Source organism: Coptis chinensis, chromosome 3, assembly GCF_015680905.1.
Source record: "Coptis chinensis isolate HL-2020 chromosome 3, ASM1568090v1, whole genome shotgun sequence".
NCBI lineage: Eukaryota > Viridiplantae > Streptophyta > Magnoliopsida > Ranunculales > Ranunculaceae > Coptis > Coptis chinensis.
In genome coordinates this window covers 35,971,210-35,992,215 of record NC_141458.1, presented here as the reverse complement: position 1 = coordinate 35,992,215, position 21,006 = coordinate 35,971,210, and the positions used below count along the sequence as shown (strand labels likewise).

Sequence of the window (21,006 nt, the reverse complement as noted above, 5' to 3'; positions counted from 1 at the left end):
CTCCTGGTGATGGTCCCTTGCCTACACCTAATGTTGATGTTCCCTCCAATGATGATGTTGATATTGATGGGGAAGAAGTCCTGAACTCAGAAATGGAGAAGGTCACATTTTCTGCTTTACTTTCTTGCAGTACTGACATAACTGACTTGCCTGTATTGTCACCCACAACCGCTCAAACCTTTGAGGTAGATAGTCAGCTCAAATCTATTGTTGTTATGAAATCTAAAAATGATAATGTGATGTTGGGAGAACGTGATAATGATGTAGATGATGATGATGCTGTGGAGGGGGAAATGGTGGTCCCTGATGTGGTGCGCATACAGAGTCAAATGGCAAGTGAAATGGAAAAGAAAACTGAAGAAACACACCAAAGAAGAAAGAAGAGAAGGGAAGGGATGAAAGGTCAGTCATGGGAAGAAAACATTGGACAGGAATGTGATGAGCTGATCAAGTATGCTTTGGCCAAAACATTTATCAAGAAAACCACCACCAAAGGTGACCTCCTCGTACTACAGTACTATTGGAAGATGTTCACAAGGTTGTACAGTTCACAAAACTGTTTAGATGCTAGAGTGTTTGGATACAACCAGTCTATTTCAGTGCACAGTTTCCATTCATTGCATGGAAGAGAGTGGGTAGATGGGGAGGTCAGTACACAACTAACATATTATCTTACATATTAACCAGCAGCAACTAATATATTAACCATCAGCAACTTCTGCATAATAATGTTTAAAATTCTATGACTTAGGTGATCACCATATATGTGAAGCTGTTGATCAGGTGGTACATCCAACATTGTAAGGAAAATGACATTCCGTAGAAAAACATATACTATCATTGAGGATGTATACTTTTCTCGTAAGTTGTATCTCATTGGTTGATGGAATTTGTTTTGTATAGTTCACCTTAGTGATGAAGTACTTTATGATTTTGTTGATGTAGAAATTCATGAACGCAGAGTATACAAACTTTAAGAAGAAGATGGAAGACCAAACCTTCAAGGTGCAACTCCCCGATGACAGAGTAGATAGTGGTGCGTATCATCCACATGAAGTTGTTAAAGAGTACTTAGACCCTTATGAAGGAAGAATTAGAGATCAAGCACACCCATCCGTAAGTAATGGGTCTTATCATTCCTCTTCAAGTTGAAGGTAGCCAACTGGGTTCTTGAAGTCTACAATTTTGGAAAGAGAAAAATCTACAACTATGATTCTCTTGGTCTGAAGAAAGTTTCTGATGAGCAACTTGCTATAGAGACTTGTCTTACTTATGTCATGAGGTGTGCTGATCCATCGTCACCTCATGATTTGGGAGCCCCTTGGGCTCGTGAGTTTGTGCATGTTACTCAACAACCAAATACAAATAGTTGTGGCCTATTTTGCCTAGCCTATCTAGACTGCCTTCTGAGGGGTGTACCTGAGGAAGTAAACAAAATAGATATGCAACCCCATCGAATGAGGAAGAGGATTGGAATGGATATAATTAATTGTGGGTTGAATCCAGATACTGTTTCAAAAAGTAGACAAGAGCAATTGGAGAAGAGTTTGGAGGATGCTAAAGAAGTCGGTACGTGAGCAGGGGAATCACTATGAAACAGCTTGGTGGATGCTACTTCTTCTATTTTGTGTTTAGTGAAACAAATAACTTCTTCTATTTTGTGTTTAGTTGTCTAATTTTAATATGGTAATATCATTTTGTGGTGTCGTTAATATCATCAGCTACGAATTTGTGATGATGGAATTTGTCATTCATTGCTCCATGCTTTCATGGAGTGATGAGTTAAGTTTTTAGTGAAGCATTTTTTATGGAATTAGTTGCTGATAGGTCCTGCAATGCAATATGGTTATTGGAATATTTTGTTTCATCAAACATTTGTGTATAGTTTAGGCGGAAATGTTTTGGGCGGAATAGTTTGGCCAACACCACTTGAAGCGGGGAAAATAGTGTGTTTCCTTTATAAGTACAAACCTGGGTTGCCTTTCTTGGTCCATCCCATTTCTCTTTTTTTTTTTTTTTCTCATTCAAAATGGGTGGGGGTGAGGATTCTACCAAGAATAATACAAATGTTGGTTCATCATCAACCAACTATAGCAAATGTTTTGAGTGTGGGGAAATCGGGCAATCGGAAGATCAACCGCCCATGGGCAACTACGCGACCGTCCGCTATGCTCAAGTACGAATATGAGGTATGGTGTAAGTACAAAGCCACATAGTCCAGGAAGAAGGTTTCTCTCATGCAGGGGCGATCCATGCAAGGGTTTTAAATGGATAGATCTAGAAGGTGAAGGGACACATAAAGCTAAAGCACCGCTAGTGAAGCAAAGGTGACAAAGGAAAACCAGGTTGCAAATCACCATTGATGGTCCTATTAAAATGAAAATAGAGGCGTTGTTGATGATGTTAGCCTACTTGTAAAGAAACTATCCATTAGAGACTCCCATGTCATGTCATTGTTATAGTTACCGATACTAATAGTACAAGAAGATGTCCGTTCAAACCAAATTAATTATGAAACCAAAATTGCCAACCAAAACTATCCAAAATATCAACCCCGAAGTAAAGCCATAGGGTAACAATTTACCACTAACATATATGCAACTGCAAGTGCCAATTTCAAACAAACAAACCAAAGCTGCCACTATTGGTGATTGGTTAAAAGAAAGATCATATGTACTCTTCATATTCAAAATCTGGTGGAATCCCAGTTGAAAAATCAATCCACTCAGCATTATCACTGGCAACCGTGCAAGTTGCCTTATTGTGTCCAAGACCACCATAACGCGTACACCTTCTTCTTTGCACTGGGACTCCCTCTCCTTTAGAGCGCTTTCTCTTTTTTTGTGGTCTTCCGGGCATCACCTCATCAACGGGTGGACGGACGATGATGCCATCATAAACCCAAACCCACTGTTCTTTTCCTCTTAATGGTGTCTAGTTCTCTCTATATGTATCCATCATCGTTTCTTTTGTGTACCAATGCAAGCAAAAGTCATATGCACATAGCTTACAGTGATCGATTGCCTTCATAGCATGGCTACAAGGAAGACCAACCTGTTGAAAGAAACCGCATGTGCAAATCCTCTCCAAAAGGTCTACGGTGTCAGTACGGTCTAGTGATTGCACAGAGTAAATGTGCTCACTTGCCTTTGTTGCTGTGAAACGTCTACTTGAATATCTCGACGAGATGAGCACTTCCTCAGCTGATTTGGTCAGTTTTGTCTTCAGCTCTGATGCCATCACCCGATAGTCATAAAAATGTTTCATTATGTTCAACCTGATACCATTGACAAGAGATGTCACTGGCATAGCTCTCTCTGGAAGTATCATCTTGTTCCAACTCTCTATGTGATTTGTGTAGCAAATGACATACCTTCTCATTGAGCAAAAACACAACACCACGACTCTTTTCGAATCTTTACAATCTTTGCATAACCTTTGTTTTGTCGGCCTGAATAAATTTGGCTCATAAGTCTTACAAATTCTGCTGTTCATAAGTTTCAAGCTTCTCTTCACCTTCCCTTTGTCTCTTGCTTAGTCATACAATTTGAAATGTGTTGTGCACAAAAGCAATGGACCGCATTAGGAAGTATTTTAGGCACGGCTTGAAGAATGCTTACATGCCTATCAGAGAGAAGAACAAAGTTTTGCTCCGTCCCAACAACAAGGTATCTTAACTTTTCCAGAAACCAATCCCAATGGTCATTATTTTTTCCTTTGGGACTATGGCAAATGCAATTGGAAACACATGGCTATCGCCATCAGCCGCGATAGCAGTTAGTATGATTGACTTGTACCTACCTGTCATGAAAGTGCCATCAATCATAATCAATGGACGAAGACATCTTTTGTAAGCTCGAACAGTGACACCGTAACTCACAAACAAACGTTCAAACTTGTGCTCAGGGGCTGATGACATTTGCAGCTAGGTGAAACAATCTGAATCCACTCTTTTAAGTTTTTTACAATAATTTGGCAACATTTGGTACGACTGATTGAAGCTTCCCCTTATCTGCAAGCAAAAAAGCCAAACAAACATAGGTTAGTTGTTGCTACTGTTGAGTTCATCAGTTGCTGATATAGCTAAGGTAGTTACCTTCTGCATTGCAATTTCTTTTGCTTTCCAAGCAACTTTATACGACACATTTTTTTGGTGTGCGCCCTTAACCTCCAACTGCAACTGTTTCGGAGCCATATCAATATTGTCCCTAAGTTTTGATTTCACAACTTCTGAAACCCATTTTGCATCGGCTTGTGGATTAGTTGCAATTGCTTTATCTTGTGAACATGTATGTGCTTCTCTGAAGGTTATAATAACCCATATATCAGAACCAGTGGTCGGCTTTGCAAACAAATGAAATGTGCAACCAGGAGACTTACACTTCATATAAATCCTCTCAGGAGAAGTGCTCACACGACGCAAATCAAACATGTTTGATATTGCGTATGACTTCATGTCTTTTATAAGATCATCCCGAGTAGGATAGTGTTGTCCTACTTTAGGAGGAACAAACTTCAGGTTCACATGAGGAGGAGTTACATCCACTTTAGCTGGTGTTTCTGGACTATGGGGAGAGCGAAGAGGATCATATCCTTGATGTAAGTCTTCTGAATTGAGATCTTCTGCACCGAATAGCGTAGCATCAACCATTCCATTTGTTTTAATATCAGGTTCACTTTGGCCTTCCTCATCATTAACAATCATATCAGGTTCACTTTGGCCTTCCTCATCATTAACAGTCATAGGCGTGCCTCCCCAAAAAAACTCTTGACTACGGTTAGGAGTAGACCATACATCACAATCATCATCCAATAATTGAACTTCATCATCATCATCTTGATTACCACCATTTACTACTCTAACTTTTTCATCATCAGCTCCATCCTTTACTTGTACTACTTCTTCTTCTTCAAAATTAACTTCATGTAGTATTTCAACTTCATCATCATCACCCTCATTATTGTCAATATTTTGATTCATGGAAATTCTATATTCCTCGGGGGCGTCCTCACGTATCACCATATGGATTTTGGGAATCAAAGTCATCATAATCGGGTTGATCAAGATCCGTACACCATCTTGCTCATCACCATCATTGACCGTCCCCTCAGTATTATATCAGTAATTAGCTCCCTACTATCGGCAATCGAACTATATGTTACCTTGCAAGGCTATAGTGTGTACCTTCCACAAAACAGAGAAGGTGGTGTGACCGTTTCTCTTTTAAATCTTGAAGGTTCAGTGTAACTTCGGAGGAAACACCCTCGGCCAAATATCTATATTTCAATGAACACTCAAGAAGTTCCACACCACTATCGGTGACATGTAAGCTATCATCTATCAACATATCCCATTGATATCGAAGACTTACCTCCCATCACCTTTTTCAACGTTGACAAGCCGTGAGGTTGAATGTGTTCTTTGGCGCCGTGAATCTCCACATCTTCCCATTGATGAGTCCCCACTCTCCCACTCGAGGGGTTGGTCAAGGGGCTTTCGGAAAACAAAGATTCATAACTATCGGGAAATAAAGCATGTACCCACCCTCACTAATAATGACCTAACCAAATGGAACCGCATTACTTACCCAATTGCTTCATTGACAAGTTTAAATTGGTTAATAGGACGCTTCGACGAAGCTAGCTCCTTCTGTTTTGAAAAAGAGTGTTTCCACAGGGAGAAACAATGCTTGGAGTCGCGTCTTTCTTAAACAACTTCAATGCAACTTCTTTCTTCTTAACATTAGTCATCCATTGCTTACCACTTCTATTTCGTTGATAACCCAAACCATCATTGTTTTTCTTGGAGACTTTCTTTGTTTCATAATCATGTTCAAATAATCTGTTTCTTCATCAATTCGACCGCGGGGACTTCTTCGTCAAGTATCTTATAGAAAAAGTAGATCTCTTTCTCGACAACACACCTTCCACGGTACTCATGAATCCTTCAAATGAAATACCCCATCACAAACTCTCAATTTCACCTCGCCACCAACATACTTCATCCGCCATACTTGTGCGCTTTCATCTCCCCATTGTAGTGAATAAGAACATCCAAAGAAGTACCTAACCAGTAAGTATAAAAAAAACAACCAAAAAGCGATGGTTACAAAGAAGTACCTAACCATAAACCATAAAAACTGAAAAGAAAATTCAAACATTTAAGCACAAACTAGTTAAACTAGTTAAACTAACACTTTTAGGACATTTATGACAGAATCTATCTTAAATGCCTTAATATTAAACCCAACATTAAATATATAATCAACATGGAAACCACCAACATTCTACCACAACTATATAATCAACATGCATTTATGCATGGAGACGTCATAGCTGTCTTCAAAACCCTCTTCCTTGAAAGATGAAACATCAAACAAACAAAACACTAAACTACGTGGAACAAAACCGTAGACCCAAGGCCCTAGATAGCTTAAAAAACAACAAACTATACCTTTATCATGTGAATGTGTCATGTTTTCCATGTCAAACCTTAAAAAATACAAAAAGCAGAGGGACAATGACGAGGAAGAAGAAGAAACAACCAAGAAAAAAACAGAAACTTTGAGCTTTTGTCCTTATTTTTTAGGTTGGCTCAAAATACGAGGTAAAAGTTGTAAAGGTACTGACAACCAAAATCACTGAGAGTTGCTGATAGTTTATTAGTCAGTTGCTTCTTCATTATAGCAACCACAGATACTACAACATGTTTTGATTAACGTGTTTTCTTGATCAAGATCCAACGGTTGTCCATCACTGTAAAGTTAAACTCATCAGGTACAATATGACAAAGTTATGCGCAGTAGGTAAAGAGGGGAGAGAGAGTGTTGCAAGTCCACGTGGGCATTGTTTGAAAATAAGGAGAAGGGCAAAAGTGTCAAAAGTGAGGTTGAAAAGTCAAAATTGAAGAGTGGTTACTACTTGGGAACATATTGACATTATGGGTTACTATAAATCCATCGCAGAGTACAACTCTACAATGTATAGCATTTGACTTGTCTCGGTAATCCATCGCAGAGCACAGCTGAAAGATGGTCAAGATAACCCAATGGAACAAGCTTGATCATATAATATCTGTTGAATATTATTCTGAAGAGTGTGAAGGTGCAAGTGTATAACTAACCATGACAGAAAAAGAAGAGTTAAAAGTGCGGTCATGAGTCTGTCTTTGTGCATTGTGCTAACCATTAACTAATTTAAAATCCTAAATCCGCCACTGCTATGATACAAACCAAAGTAAATGCACTTTGTTCTTCTCTTGGTAATCCATGTCCTGGCATTGTTTTTTCAATGCCTCCGATTTTTAACTAGCTATTGACACACTGCTACTTTTTACAAGGTCTTTTCTGAAACCATTCCAAGTTGTTAAATGTATGTATATACCCTACAACTTATATTCTCACTTCAGATTTAAGAAAGATGCATTTCTTAGAGCATCATCAACGTATTTCTAAAATTGATTTCTAATGTGACAGTTGACAAAAAATTGGCAATTTTCGTCCCCAACGCGCTGTGAAAACACCATTTTTATTTTAATAATTGTCAAATCCGAAATCAAATTAGTCAAAAATATAGAAATGACTCGCACGGGACAAGTTGTCCCGTCCAAGAGTGGGACGGGACAAGTTTTGCCATCCAACATTTTTTCCTTTTTTTTTAATAAAAAATTAAAACTTTTCGATTTTGTACCATTGGGTTTTTGTACGAATTGGATTGAAATGAATTCGACTAGCACGGGACAAGTTTACCGGTGCCAAATAAAAAAAGTTTCGCATAGGACAAGTTGTGTTGTCGAGAAAACGAAATCAAATTTTCAGATTTTTTGTGTTGGTACTTAACTTTGATTTGGCAATTTTATTCGCTGAAAAACGCTGACGTGTCACAACCAATTATAACAATGTGTTGATGATGCTCTTACACAGCTAAAAACTTACAAATAGTAAAAAAACTAATTTATAAAATAAAAATGTTTGGTTTGGGGATGCGAGGGTTCGAACCTCCTGTACCTATATTGAATAGGTGGGCGTGGTTTGTTGAGCTCCCACGAATAAGACTTAATACCTGATTAACAAAAAAAACTGAGACTCAATGCCATATTCTTTTAGCCTATTCTTAAGAGTTAAGATGGACCCAATTTTTCCAGAAACCGAAATTTAATAGTTTGTATTTCTTTTCTCTTATAATAAAGATTAAAACTAGTGTGCATAGGAGAGAGAGAGAGTGTGGTAGAGAATTCAGGCCACTCATCAAGCAGGAGTGAAAGTGTATTGCACCAAAAAATACTCTAATCAATGTCTCTCATGCTTGCGTACAGGTGCACCCTGCGCATACTAGACGTCCTCTATATTTAAAAGCCTTCTAATGTTCTATCTTACGTGGTTTTAGGATATTAAACTGATCATAAGAACATATACTACTCTTGATCATAACCAAAAGGCCACGACTTTATATGGGGTGATCTTGGACACACCTATAAAAACACTCTCATACTCCAACTTTTAAATAAATAAATAAATAAACTTGTTTTAGACACATTTACATTTCTAAATTACATTTTTTTTTTATTAGGCGTACCTAAGACAATCAATTCATTTATTAGAATATATACATCGTGGGACTATTAAGGACCCAGTACTAAACCCACTTTTGATTTGAATCAACCGTACCAAAATAATAGAGATGATTACCAACCTAAGAGAGTGATTTCTCCAATTGACCAATTCACAACTTCAAGGTGAATACCATCGAAATAACATCCGGTCCAGGACTACCAGCTCCAAGCTTTACCATTCTAAATTCTAATTGTCACTTTAATTTGGGTGTTTAACTTGATTCACTGTGAACTTATTATACACCTTTTTTCAATAGCTGAAATTGAATTTGACTAGTTTAGAGCATCATCAATGCGTTGTTATTTTTTATTTTCAATGTGACAGTTGACAATTTTTATAGCAATTTCCGTCACCAACGCGTTGTCAAATGATCGTTTCTATTTTAAGAATTGTCAAAACTGGAGTCAAATTGGTTAAGAAAATAGAAATGGTTCGCACGGGAAAACTTGACCCGTCCAAGAGTAGAAATGGTGTGCACGGGTCTACTTTAGCCACCCAAGAGTGGGACAGGTCAACTTTACCCATCCAAAGATTTTTTTTTTTTTTAATAAAAAAATTAAAACGGTTCGATTTTGTACTGTTGGAATTAACGGCTATATTTAGTTCCGTTGGACTGGGCCTATATATATTGCATATATGCTTAACTCATTTTTCACCAATTCACTTCATCTTCTTCTTTCTTCTTTTATTCTTCACCAAAATCACAAAATGTTTTCACAAAGATCTAGAGGTAGAGGAAATAGAGGTGGTAGAAATAGTGAAAATGAAAACTAAGAAAACAGCCAACATACCTATGTTCAAGGTCGTTTAAAAAATTTCACAACTGTTAAAGATGAAATTTTATGTCATAGTTGGATTTTTATTTCAGAAGATGCAGTTGTTGGAACGGGCCAAAATAGGCATGTTTTTTTTTGAGAAAATTGCTAATGAAATGAACAAGCGTATGAGCCAGCTTGGTCATGCAGGGCAACCACAAACTGGTGGATCGGTTCAAGCGTGTTTTCACATCATCCAACATGCGATAAGTTTATTTCAAGGTTATTATGATCAACAATTGAGAATGAATGCTAGTGGTACTAATGCGGATGATACAATGTCACGAGCTTGTATTATTTTTTTAACTGTTCAAAAGGAACATTTTAAATTTGAGCATTGTTATTGGATTTTAATTTTAAGTCCAAAATGAAATCATTTATATCAAGCTATAAGTGATAGTAGTTCAAAAAAACAGAGAACCACTTCTAGTAGTGATGTTAGTGGTGGCATCAGTGGTGGATCAACCGCTAACAATATTGGAATAGCCAATATTTCGTTAGATGAAGAAAGTCAACCATCGAGGGAAGTGCCTAGATCAGAAAAACGGCCAAAGGGAAGAAAGTTTAAGAAAAGAGATGCTGATGAAGTTGCGCACCAAATGGCACAAACTCTGGAGGAGGTCAGAGACAATCAACTTACAACTGTAAAATATCTGCAAGAACAAACAGAGTTAAAACGACAAATGTTCCTCTCAATGAAAAAGGAAAAAGAAGCCGAAATATTGAGGCTTGAAGCACAAAAAGAACAAGATATTATGATGCTTGATCTAAGCAAGTTTAGCGGTATTCAACTGACATTTTGGGAAACTAAGCAAGCAGCTATCTATCGTAAGTGGGTTGAAAAAGAACAAGGTATTCCTGCTGCTCCTTCTATTCCTAATTATCCAACCTCTTCTACTCCATACATTCCAACCCCTCCTAGTCCATACATTCAAACCCATTATTCTCAACAGTTTGGGTCTTTTTCTTCTTCTGGATCAACAAACAGTGCTACTCAGTCTCATGGTACGCGACCACGCTCTCCCAATCCATTTCTGAGGGATGAAAATGAAGAATATGAAGGTGATGATTTTTAGTTATAACGTTTTTAATTCCAAGTATGTTGTAACGTTTTTAATTCTAAGTATGTTGTAACGTTTTTAATTTCAAGTATGTTGTAACGTTTTTAATTTTAAGTATGTTGTAACATTTTTAATTTCAAGTATGTTGTAACGTTTTTAATTTTAAGTATGTTGTAACGTTTTTAATTTCAAGTATGTGCAAATCTTATTCAACAAATCACAATCTTATTTAAACAAAACAAACTTGATAAAAGTACACTTAACATAAAATACAGAAAGCACCAAAACTTGATGAAAGTACAGTTAACAGAAAATTCAACTAAGACAAATCAAACTTAAACAAACTTGATGAAAGTACAGTTAACAGAAAATTCAACTAAGACAAATCAAACTTAAACAAATTAAACTTATTAGTTATTCTTTTGGTTGTGGCGTGCACCATAACGTGCCCAATGATGTTCAACCAGATCATTCTTCAATTGTTTATTAGTAGCTCCACAACGAATACTTAATGTCCTGGCTACCATATTTTGCACAAATAGATGGTCATTACTCTGCATCTCAACTTCATGCCGCAACCGTTCATCTGAAGGTGGTTTCCACTTTGGAAGTTGTACATTACGTTCATTCTCAACAATCATGTTGTGAAGTATAATACATGTCTTCATTATACGGGATAGAGCTCCTCTGTCCCACTGATGAGCAGGCCTGCTAACAATTGCAAATCTAGCTTGTAAAACACCAAAACCACGTTCCACATCTTTACGAGCTGCTTCTTGCGCTTTTGCAAAATTAGTATCCATAGGAGTAGCAGGAGATGGGATTGTTTGAATCAGTGTAGCCCATGGTCGATATATTCCATCAGCAAGGTAGTAGCCCATATTGTAAGGATTGTTATTAACTTGATAAACACAAGCTGGAGCTGTTCCTCTAACTAAATTATCAAATAAATGAGAATTATCTAACACATTAAGATCATTACACGATCCAGCCATTCCAAAGTATGCGTGCCAAAACCATAGCTATTGGTCTACAACTGCTTCCAAAATCACAGTCGCTTTTCTAGCATGGCCCAAATGAGTTCCATGCCACGCAGTTAGACAATTTTTCCATACCCAGTGCATACAGTCTAAACTACCCAACATACCGCCAATCTGCGTTCTTCACCTCATTACAAGCAAAGCGTGTTACATCTTCTTCCGTTGGGCTTCTTAGGTATTGTTCTTCAAAAACAGTTAACAACCGCAAGGCGAAATGATGAAGTGATTCTCGGGCCGTACTCTCAACAAGTTTTATCCAGTGATCCATTGAATCAGTTGGACAACCATAAGCAAGCATCTGTATTGCAGCTGTCATTTTTATCAAACCCGAAACCCTAGGCAAACCAAGAGCATCACAAAAAGGCTTAAAATATGGATCAAAATTAGTGATAACTTCCAATATATTGTTAAAAAGTGGTCTTCTCATATGAAACCTACGACGAAATTTACCTGCTTTATAAGTTGGTCTATCAGCAAAATAATCAACCACCAACCGTTCATGCGCACCAACACGATTGCGATTAGTGTATTCTCTACCATCAACAGATCCACCCCATTTTGGTACAGATAAAGCGTTGAAAGCCGGAATCATTGACACTACTACAACTGCATCACTTTGTATTTGTTGAACGATTGTGGTATTTTCATCATCGTCGTCAAAAATTAGTTCACTTACTCTTTCGCACCAATTGCTATCATGACTACTAGAACCCATGACAAAATATAAAAAGTTTGATTGATGAGAGGAGATGAAGAAATGATGAATGCTTCAACTGTGATTCATTTGTGATATATAGCATAGAAAGTGGAGGGAAACAATGGGCGCGAAAATGGGTTGGCGCTATAAAAATGGAGGGAATTGATGGACGGACAACTTGTGCCGTTTATAAAAGAATCATGTCTGCACGGGACAACTTTAGCCGTGAGAAATAAAAACAAACAATTTTTCTTGTTTCGCGTTGGTACTTGATTCGTTTTTGACTATTTTGATCCCCTAAAAACGCTGATGTGTCACAATGGAAAATAACAATGCGTTGATGATGCTCTTATACTAAATTTTTTCCTTGGTGAAAAGTCTAAAGTCTAAACGTATTTGACCAGATTTCATTCTCTTAAATTTGAGTTATCAACTTGTTCAAGTAACTTCGTGATCCTCAATTTCTCGTTGCACTTCTAAATCTCACGTTGTCGCTGAAACATTCCGCCATATAACGACACTTTCAACAATTTATCAAGATATCAATTGACAAAATCTCACCTTGCCCAATGCCAATGCATTTAAAATATATATCTGCCAAACATATCGGATTTTTCAGCAATCCGGTATATTACCCGGGACGATATTTTGTCCTGCAAGTCGGTATATATTATTAGAATTGGTTTCCTAGAAATGCTCCACTTGGCACACCTAAAGAAAACTGTTATACACACCTATAAACCTGGTCTCTACATCTCATTAACTGCCATCGAGCTTGCACCGAGGATTTTTCCTCGAACCTGTAAGTTTCCACTTTTCTTTATTGTTCCATGCTTCTATGGTTTAAATTCTGGATACTCAATATATATTATATTAGTTTGTTATTGAATGGGTCTGTTCTAATATTGCAAATTTTCATAGAATGTTTTGTTCCCATAATTTATTTTGTAAATCAACTAACTTATATATATATATAGCTGAACAGTGATGTTATTGGCTACCCTTTACTGATATTCATGGTTTCTGGTGGATTATGTTTTATAGAGTCGATGCTTGGTGAACTTACCTTAGAAAATACTTACCAGTTTATAGGCACCACAATTCTCGATCTGTCTAGGGAACATGATCTGTTAGCTGATTTGATCACAGTCCCAAGTTCTAATAGATTTGATCCTGTTATTAACTGCTCACTGATGTTGCACCAAGAAACGCCAGCTCTCAGAGCAGTTCAAAGTCCGCTGATGTAGCCATCTTATGTCAAGTACATTTGACAGTTTTTCTAATAATGTGTAAACAATCACCAAAACCTCAACCCATTCTGATTACACAAATTGGATTAATCATTTCAACTGAACCTTAATATCAATCATTATTTGGAATAGTGCATATTACACGTACAGATTTGAACCTATGGATATATAAGCAAAGAATTATAGCTCTAAGCCTGGACATAGTGGGATGGGATCCATGTCTATCTTGATTGTTTTTCCAGATTATACTTGCTTATTGGCCTAATTCGTGAGCGGTGTAGTAGAGTTCCATTTAATCCTGTGCTTGTTGGTTTGAAGACCAGTCTTGCTCCATCACTTGCTTGCATAATGAATTAAACCACTCCCGGCCGACTATCATACCGAGCAGAAATTGCTCTGTACACAGAAATGACATCAACTTATGACAACAAAAGGAGTTCTTGAAAAGAGTAGGAAAGAGCCAAAGAGTTTTCTTCTCTTATATGTCAGTATAAAAGCTTACAATGTGCAAGTCAGGTGAACACAAAGAGCTGAACAAGTCAGGAGACCTAACATCATTCGCCAGCAGTTAGTCATGTGTATTTCCAAAGGCTTGTCCAATGTATGACAGAGAAATGAATTTGAAGGCGTCAAAATCTGCTCAACCTTAAAGACGCCAGTTATTTTTTATTTTATTTTTTTACAGAACCACTAAATCATATAGTCCATTGGTCCATCCCCATCCTCTTGTTTATATTAGAAATGCAATTCTATCACTTTCACCTAAACGTCTAGGGTCAATAATTCTGTGTTACAGTTAAGATATTCCCAAGCCATAGCTCATTATAGTTCAGCTTTTTCGAATATTTCATCACCAACGATGTTCATTCTCTTTCCTCTGCTCATAATTTATTCTTCTTATCAATACATGTTTGCTCTTTCGATAATAGGCCGACTAAGATCATTATTTCACAAGTTATGTTCATTATTTTTTATGTTCACTGTTATTATTCTGTTTTCAATTATGTGCTAAAAATGGCAGCATGTAGTGTTTTCAGAATTTATTTATCGCTGTTAAAAATGTGACTACTGCCGTGATCATAGTTTGTGAGTCCTTTTTGCAGGTTGGTGAATTGTTTTTCTTCTTGTGCTTTTTCCTGTGTCTCTCACAATGTCAGACGCTCACGAAACCGACAAGAACATTGAAATATGGAAGATCAAGAAATTGATCAAAGCTCTGGAAGCTGCCAGAGGCAATGGTACTAGCATGATTTCTCTTATCATGCCTCCACGTGATCAGATAGCTCGAGTCACTAAGATGCTGGGCGACGAATTTGGTACTGCTTCAAATATCAAAAGTAGAGTTAATCGTCAATCTGTGTTGGGTGCCATTACATCAGCTCAGCAGAGGCTGAAGCTTTACAATAAGGTTCCTCCCAATGGTTTGGTTCTATACACCGGAACCATTTTGACTGATGATGGAAAGGAGAAGAAGGTTACGATTGACTTTGATCCTTTCAGGCCTATTAATGTGTCACTATACCTCTGTGATAACAAGTTCCATACAGAGGCCTTGAATGAACTACTGGAATCTGACGATATATTTGGCTTCATAATCATGGACGGGAACGGAACTCTTTTTGGGACGTTAAGTGGCAACACTCGTGAAATCCTCCATAAGTTCAGTGTAGATCTCCCTAAGAAACATGGAAGAGGAGGACAGTCCGCTCTGAGGTTTGCTAGGCTTCGGATGGAGAAGCGTCACAACTATGTGAGGAAGACAGCTGAGCTGGCGACACAGTTTTACATCAATGCTACCACCAGCCGGCCCAATGTCTCGGGATTGATTCTTGCTGGATCTGCCGACTTTAAGACTGAGTTAAGCCAATCTGATATGTTTGACCCTCGTCTCCAAGCTAAAATACTTAATGTTGCTGACGTTTCTTGTGGAGGTGAGAATGGTTTCAATCAGGCCATTGAGCTGTCCGCTGAGATTTTATCCAATGTGAAGTTTGTTCAGGAGAAGCGTTTGATTGGGAAGTACTTTGAGGAAATTAGTCAGGACACAGGGAAGTATGTGTTTGGCATAGACGATACTCTGAAAGCGCTGGAAATGGGAGCTGTGGAGATACTTATTGTCTGGGAAAATCTGGATATCAACCGGTACTTATTGAAGAATAATGTAACAGGTGAGACGGTCATAAAACACTTTAACAAAGAGCAGGAGGCGAATCAGAGCAACTTTCATGATTCTGACACCTCCGCGGACTTGGAAATTCAGGAGAAGACTTCTCTTCTGGAGTGGTTTGCTAACGAGTACCGCAAATTTGGGTGCAGTCTTGAGTTTGTCACCAACAAGTCCCAAGAGGGCTCCCAGTTTTGCAGAGGGTTTGGCGGAATTGGAGGTATCCTCCGCTACCAGCTTGATATGAGGTCGTTTGATGAGCTCTCTGATGAAGATGTTTATGAGGACTCTGAATAGCAATCAACCAATATTTTCTCAGTGCCGGTGCAGGAGAGGGAAGAATCCTGCACTGCTGAAGCACAGGGTCGTGCTGCTTGTGCTGCCCGAGAGGTGCTGCATGAACAGTTCGAGGAAGAATTAATTAGGGTACGTTTACTTGTCCTTTGTGTGGGTGTGTTGGTGTTCTTGTATCTGAGTGTGAGCCTTTTCTGTTACAGCTAATCTAATCTAATCTATTATTATTTTCTTTCTTTTATCTTGTGAACAGAGCAGCGTATTAAGGATGGGTTTGTCGATTTCCCACGGAAAAAAGTTTATGAATGAAGACCAGGAATGTCTTCCTTGTGCTTAAGGAAGATAAGCTTGCTACTCATATTGTCCAAGACGAATGCAGTTGGCAATATCTCGAGCACACCACGCCACCACTGGTAATATATTAGCTACTATGTTGTAGCGTCGCAGGAGTATCTACTCAGTGATATACTTGGTTACATTTTAGTATCGTCCTTTTACATTGGGCACAATGGATTCAGTCCTGTCTGGTTACGCATTTGTGGTTTCTAGTAATTATGTTCTGGCATATAGCCACTGAATAAAGTTTCTGAAAGCTGTTTAGATCTCGTACTTTCTGCCTGTGGTGGTTGTTTGGATGATCATAAACATTTGATAATAATAAAATTCTTGTTTTATTGATGTTGATGTGCCATCCTACCTACATTAATATCGGTTTTTCCAGGATGCTCACAGTGAGCCACATCAGAAACGTTTTTAAAATAGTCCTTACTTAAAAAGTAATTACTTACCTTCTTACCAAAATAACCCTAAATTTGGTGTCCTCTCTAATTTAACATAAGTCAAAATTGTCTTTTCATGTGTGTTGGAAAAAAATAAAATAAAACTACGATCCGTTATTTCAATTCTACGCCCGTTATTGCGCATGAGCTATTTTAGTAATTACTAGGGTATGCCCGTGCCTACGGCCCGCAATGCGTCGACACGCCTGCGGTGCTACCTACCTCGACGCTCGAAGAGTTATTCTTGAGGTAAACTGGCATGTCCCCACTACTATTTATAATAATTGGGCTTAAATATCTGTGTGCTGCACGGTGTGCCTGTTGAAATATCTAAGCTTTGTTAGAATATGCTAACTATATGAGTTTGGTTTTACAGAGTTAGTTCCTGACATATCATTATATACATACTTTGCAGATAGAATGGAGAGATAAGAAGGATGCATTCAAGAAGCGTGTTGGCCGCATAGTGCGAACAAACGACCCGAGTTATCGTTTTGATCAGCTCCATAATAAGCCGCGATCTTTCCGACACCGGCACCACCAAATAACCCAATCTTTCCTCCTCTCGGTATGGTGCAAGCGGGTCCACAACCTGTACAATGCAAAGAATAATACACGTTTAGTTGAGACATAATCTTTCCTCCTCTCAAACTCTTGTAACATTAAGAAAACGGAACCTTTGCGTGCTACTTTTTTATTCAAAATTCAAGCATTAACCGATAATAAACAATATTTACATAAGCACATGAAGCTCTTCATACCTTAATACCGCCAAAGGATTTCTTGCTCGGTAGCTTTCTTTCAACAAAGGTCAGGCCTCCACGATGGTTGGGCAAGATATGATCGGTTTCTGGTGAAAAAGGAAATAACATGTCAAAACAGTGAACAAACCAAAACATATGTACCAAGACAAAACTATGATGAGCAAATGAGCACTGTCTCAAAAATTCTTACTGATATCTCCCCTGTGGTCAATGGGTTCACCAATGATGTTAATAATACGACCAAGAGTAGCCCTGCCTAATGAAACACCAACAACCCACAGATAAGGAAGGGTAATTACCATCAATAATACCACAACCAAAACAGATAAAAATTATCCATACATCTTAACCACCCATCGAGAATACCATGATATGCAGTGGAAAACTAATCTCAATGTTTGAAACAATCCCAAATGAATTTATACAACATTTTCCTTACATTACCTCTCATTAGCAACAAATAACTAAAGTTAATAAATGGGTCATACTTACAGTGATGGGAGAACCAGTATTAAGAAGCCTTTGACCTCTAACAAGACCTTCAGTACCATCCATAGCAATAGTCCTAAAATGTTGAGCCAGTTCCAAAACTAACAGAATCGAATTATCCAAAACTTCTAAAGCAGTCGAAATAGGTGGCAACCCTTCATTAAATCTAACATCAACCACAACACCAATAACTTGACACACACTCCCAATCGCACCCGCACCTGTAAACTCATCCGTTATTTTCCCACCTTTATTATTATTATTATTATTCATTATTGTCACTGGCTCGGCTACAGCCGCTGTTGCTGAAGCCGAGTATTCAAGGTAACGGTTTAAGTCTTGATTGAAAACTACTAATCCAACTTTAATAAGGTTTGAAATCTTCGAAGATAATTGGTCTTCCACTGATGTACATGTGGGTTTATTTAATTTCATAACATTTCTAGATCAATCATCACATGTGTTTCCAAACAAATTTTGATATGGAAGTGGGAAAAAAAACAGCTTGAAAAAAGCAGATTAAATATCGTACAAACCTCAACAAATCGCGATAACCACGCGTCAAACAAACTTGATATAGAAGTGGGAAAAAATCGAAATAGTGCTAAAGATCACGTAGAACATGGCTATTATAGTGGGGTACATGGCGAAAATGGGAAGATGTTTTAGCATTTCTTTTGAAGCAAAGTAGTGCTAAAGATCACGTAACATCATATAATATACAAATGAACAACTAAAGTAGTGCGTATTGATAGGTAAGATCTGGTGTGGTTTTATCTAAATGCTCCGATCTCGCTAAACATCTGCAAAGTTCTTCGTTACTCACCGGGGCTTGTGGTTCTTTGTGGAAAAAAAACCATGATGAAAATAATTGTTCAACGCTGAAAAGGCGATACAACCGACAAGATGAGAAAATGGGTGGGAGTGATGGCGGCGTTAAGGGCGTGTTGGAAGGAAATGATTATTTCTTTTTTACCCTAAATTAGAGAAGAAGAGATATCATAGAACGCTATTAACTTAGTCTTCTTGAATTTTCTTGACAGAAACAAAACCCCAACCCCACTTTTTTATTAGATAGATAAAATAAAAAAGAAAACAACCCTTCTTCGTTAAGCCAACCTAACGGCCACTTCTTATCTTCTTGAACAAAACCCCAACCCCACTTTTCGTCAATAACAGCCACCAACATGGATGCATGATGCGTCAAGCAGGAAGGTATATGGCTGTTTACAGAAAGCTTGCAAAGAAACACCCATCCTTCAGGGAAAGGTCAGAGACAACTGATGTCATTGTGGAAATTTCTTTGCAGCCTTGGAAAGCTTTCCGTCCCGATGGAGTTATTATTTTCTCTGACATACTTACTCCTCTTCCGGCATTCGGTGTGCCATTCGACATTGAAGAAGTGAGGGTCCTGTTATTCAGTCTCCAATTCGTTCTGAAGAGGGACTGAAAGCATTGCATCCCATTGACTTAGACATGCAGACTCCATTTTGTGGGGGAGTCCCTGCGAATATTGCACCAGGAGGTATACATTTTGTTTTTGTTTTTTCCATTTTGAAGAGAAGTTCTGTTCTCCTAGGAAGTTTATGTATAACTTGGTGATAGCTCTTTCTTTTCTGATAGTCAATTATTCCTTATTAGCATACTCTGATTAAACTTTACTATATGTAGGTTGGAGAACAAGCAGCGGTGCTGGGTTTTGTGGGAGCGCCATGGACGATTGCAACATACATAGTGGAGGGGGGTACGACTCGCACATATACAACTATTAAGAGAATGTGCCATACTGCACCGCATGTATTGAATGCTCTTCTCTCTCATCTATCGCAGGCAATAACTAAATATATAGTCTTTCAAGTGAATTCTGGGGCTCACTGCATACAAATATTTGATTCATGGGGTGGACAATTACCTCCTAATATGTGGGAGCAGTGGTCAAAACCTTATATTATAGAGGTAACCCAATGTTTCTTTCTTGCCGAATAAGGCTATATGAGCCTTTAAGCTCAAAATTTGACATCATATGAAGATAGAGTAGTCATAAGTATGAGTGTATCGATATGTTAAAAGGCTTTAAGCCATCTAAATTGTTGCCATTTAGGTGAGACCGTGAGAATAATGTTGGCCGGCCATCAATAAATTCTTTTTCTGAGCATGGGTTTCTTTTCTACAAAAGTTCAAAATTGCTTATCAAGAGACGTGCATAAGCTGTTTTGTTTAATTATATTATGAATCAAGATTTAGGTAGGACATAAATCCATTGAAAATATGAGAACAAATGTAAAAATGTGAGATCACATTGTTGAGCTGTTTTCATGAACCTTAATTTCGTCCTTCTTACTCACAACGGATTGTGTTCCTTTCTACCCGATGTAGGCAAAAGAAGCAAATCAGCTGACAGCAGTGATGACCAGGACAACAAATGTGCATGGTGAGGAACCCATTGTCTCCACGACAAGTCCATATGAGCAAAATGTTTTTGGCTCTAAAACAAATTGGTGTGTGAGAGCAATCTCAACCACGAACCTGTATCTCCGAATGAACCACATTTATGTGAACTCCGAAGACATCAAGGTAACTTGGTGGTGATATATTTGTATTGAATTGCCGAACATAGATTTTTTTTGTCTTTCTCGGATCTTGGTGACAATATCTGTTGAAATTTACTAATTTGCAAGTACAAATTGTGTGTACAGGAAACAGGCTCCATCTACATTATGCCCAAAAACATTTTGAAGAAGTTTATCTGCGGACCCAAATTGCAGGATACCTGTATGGAATAAGTCCCCCAGACAACCCTCAAGTCAAGGAAATCCGCTGCATTGCTATGCCGCCGTAGTGGGGGAACTCGCCAGCAAGTCCATCTTCCATATACTCTTCCTAAGCATGAGTTCTTAAATGATCTCGAGCCGTTGGGGTAGATGCATACCCAACCAAATGAGCTTCCTCGACTCCACATCTCCATTGTTTTTTGGTTCTCATTGTTTTTGTGCTTTCTTTCTTCATTTTATTTCATCTTCCGATTAGATGTTTTTAAATGG

General features: G+C 38.1%; 2 protein-coding genes and 2 pseudogenes across 5 annotated transcripts; 2 read left to right on the top strand and 2 right to left on the bottom strand.

Annotated features, from left to right (window-relative positions):
• Positions 1–10,898: 10,898 nt before the first annotated feature.
• LOC147509396 (uncharacterized) lies at positions 10,899–12,243 on the bottom strand. Its single transcript, XM_086597798.1, has 2 exons — positions 11,656–12,243; positions 10,899–11,510 (listed from the first exon to the last, which is right to left on the bottom strand). Exons 1-2 carry the CDS (start codon positions 12,241–12,243, stop codon positions 10,899–10,901), a joined length of 1,200 nt encoding a protein of 399 aa, XP_086453924.1.
• Positions 12,244–12,876: 633 nt separating this feature from the next.
• On the top strand, positions 12,877–16,611 carry LOC147509395 (eukaryotic peptide chain release factor subunit 1-3 pseudogene; annotated as a pseudogene). 2 transcript variants are annotated; one of them, XR_015218483.1, is made up of 3 exons: positions 12,877–13,027; positions 14,579–16,065; positions 16,187–16,611. The product of XR_015218483.1 is annotated as a eukaryotic peptide chain release factor subunit 1-3 pseudogene, transcript variant X1 (transcript). The 2 variants fall into 2 exon arrangements; XR_015218484.1 differs by having other exon boundaries at positions 12,939–13,027; positions 14,559–16,065.
• A 912-nt stretch (positions 16,612–17,523) lies between these two features.
• On the bottom strand, positions 17,524–18,456 carry LOC147509394 (ATP synthase subunit beta, mitochondrial-like). Its single transcript, XM_086597797.1, has 3 exons — positions 17,969–18,456; positions 17,667–17,732; positions 17,524–17,562 (listed from the first exon to the last, which is right to left on the bottom strand). Exons 1-3 carry the CDS (start codon positions 18,398–18,400, stop codon positions 17,524–17,526), a joined length of 537 nt encoding a protein of 178 aa, XP_086453923.1. The 5' UTR covers positions 18,401–18,456.
• Positions 18,457–19,117: 661 nt separating this feature from the next.
• LOC147509393 (uroporphyrinogen decarboxylase 1, chloroplastic-like) lies at positions 19,118–20,908 on the top strand (annotated as a pseudogene). Its single transcript, XR_015216551.1, has 5 exons — positions 19,118–19,490; positions 19,637–19,709; positions 19,796–19,921; positions 20,342–20,539; positions 20,662–20,908. The product of XR_015216551.1 is annotated as a uroporphyrinogen decarboxylase 1, chloroplastic-like (transcript).
• Positions 20,909–21,006: the final 98 nt, after the last annotated feature.

Coding starts and splice junctions, on each gene's coding strand:
- LOC147509394 (XM_086597797.1), bottom strand. CDS start 18,400: ATGAAATTAAATAAACCCACATGTACATCAGTGGAAGACCAATTATCT. Junction 17,733..17,968: donor ATACTGGTTCTCCCATCACT/GTAAGTATGACC, acceptor GTGTTTCATTAG/GCAGGGCTACTCTTGGTCGT. Junction 17,563..17,666: donor TGACCACAGGGGAGATATCA/GTAAGAATTTTT, acceptor CTTTTTCACCAG/AAACCGATCATATCTTGCCC.
- LOC147509396 (XM_086597798.1), bottom strand. CDS start 12,243: ATGGGTTCTAGTAGTCATGATAGCAATTGGTGCGAAAGAGTAAGTGAA. Junction 11,511..11,655: donor CACGCTTTGCTTGTAATGAG/GTGAAGAACGCA, acceptor GTAGACCAATAG/CTATGGTTTTGGCACGCATA.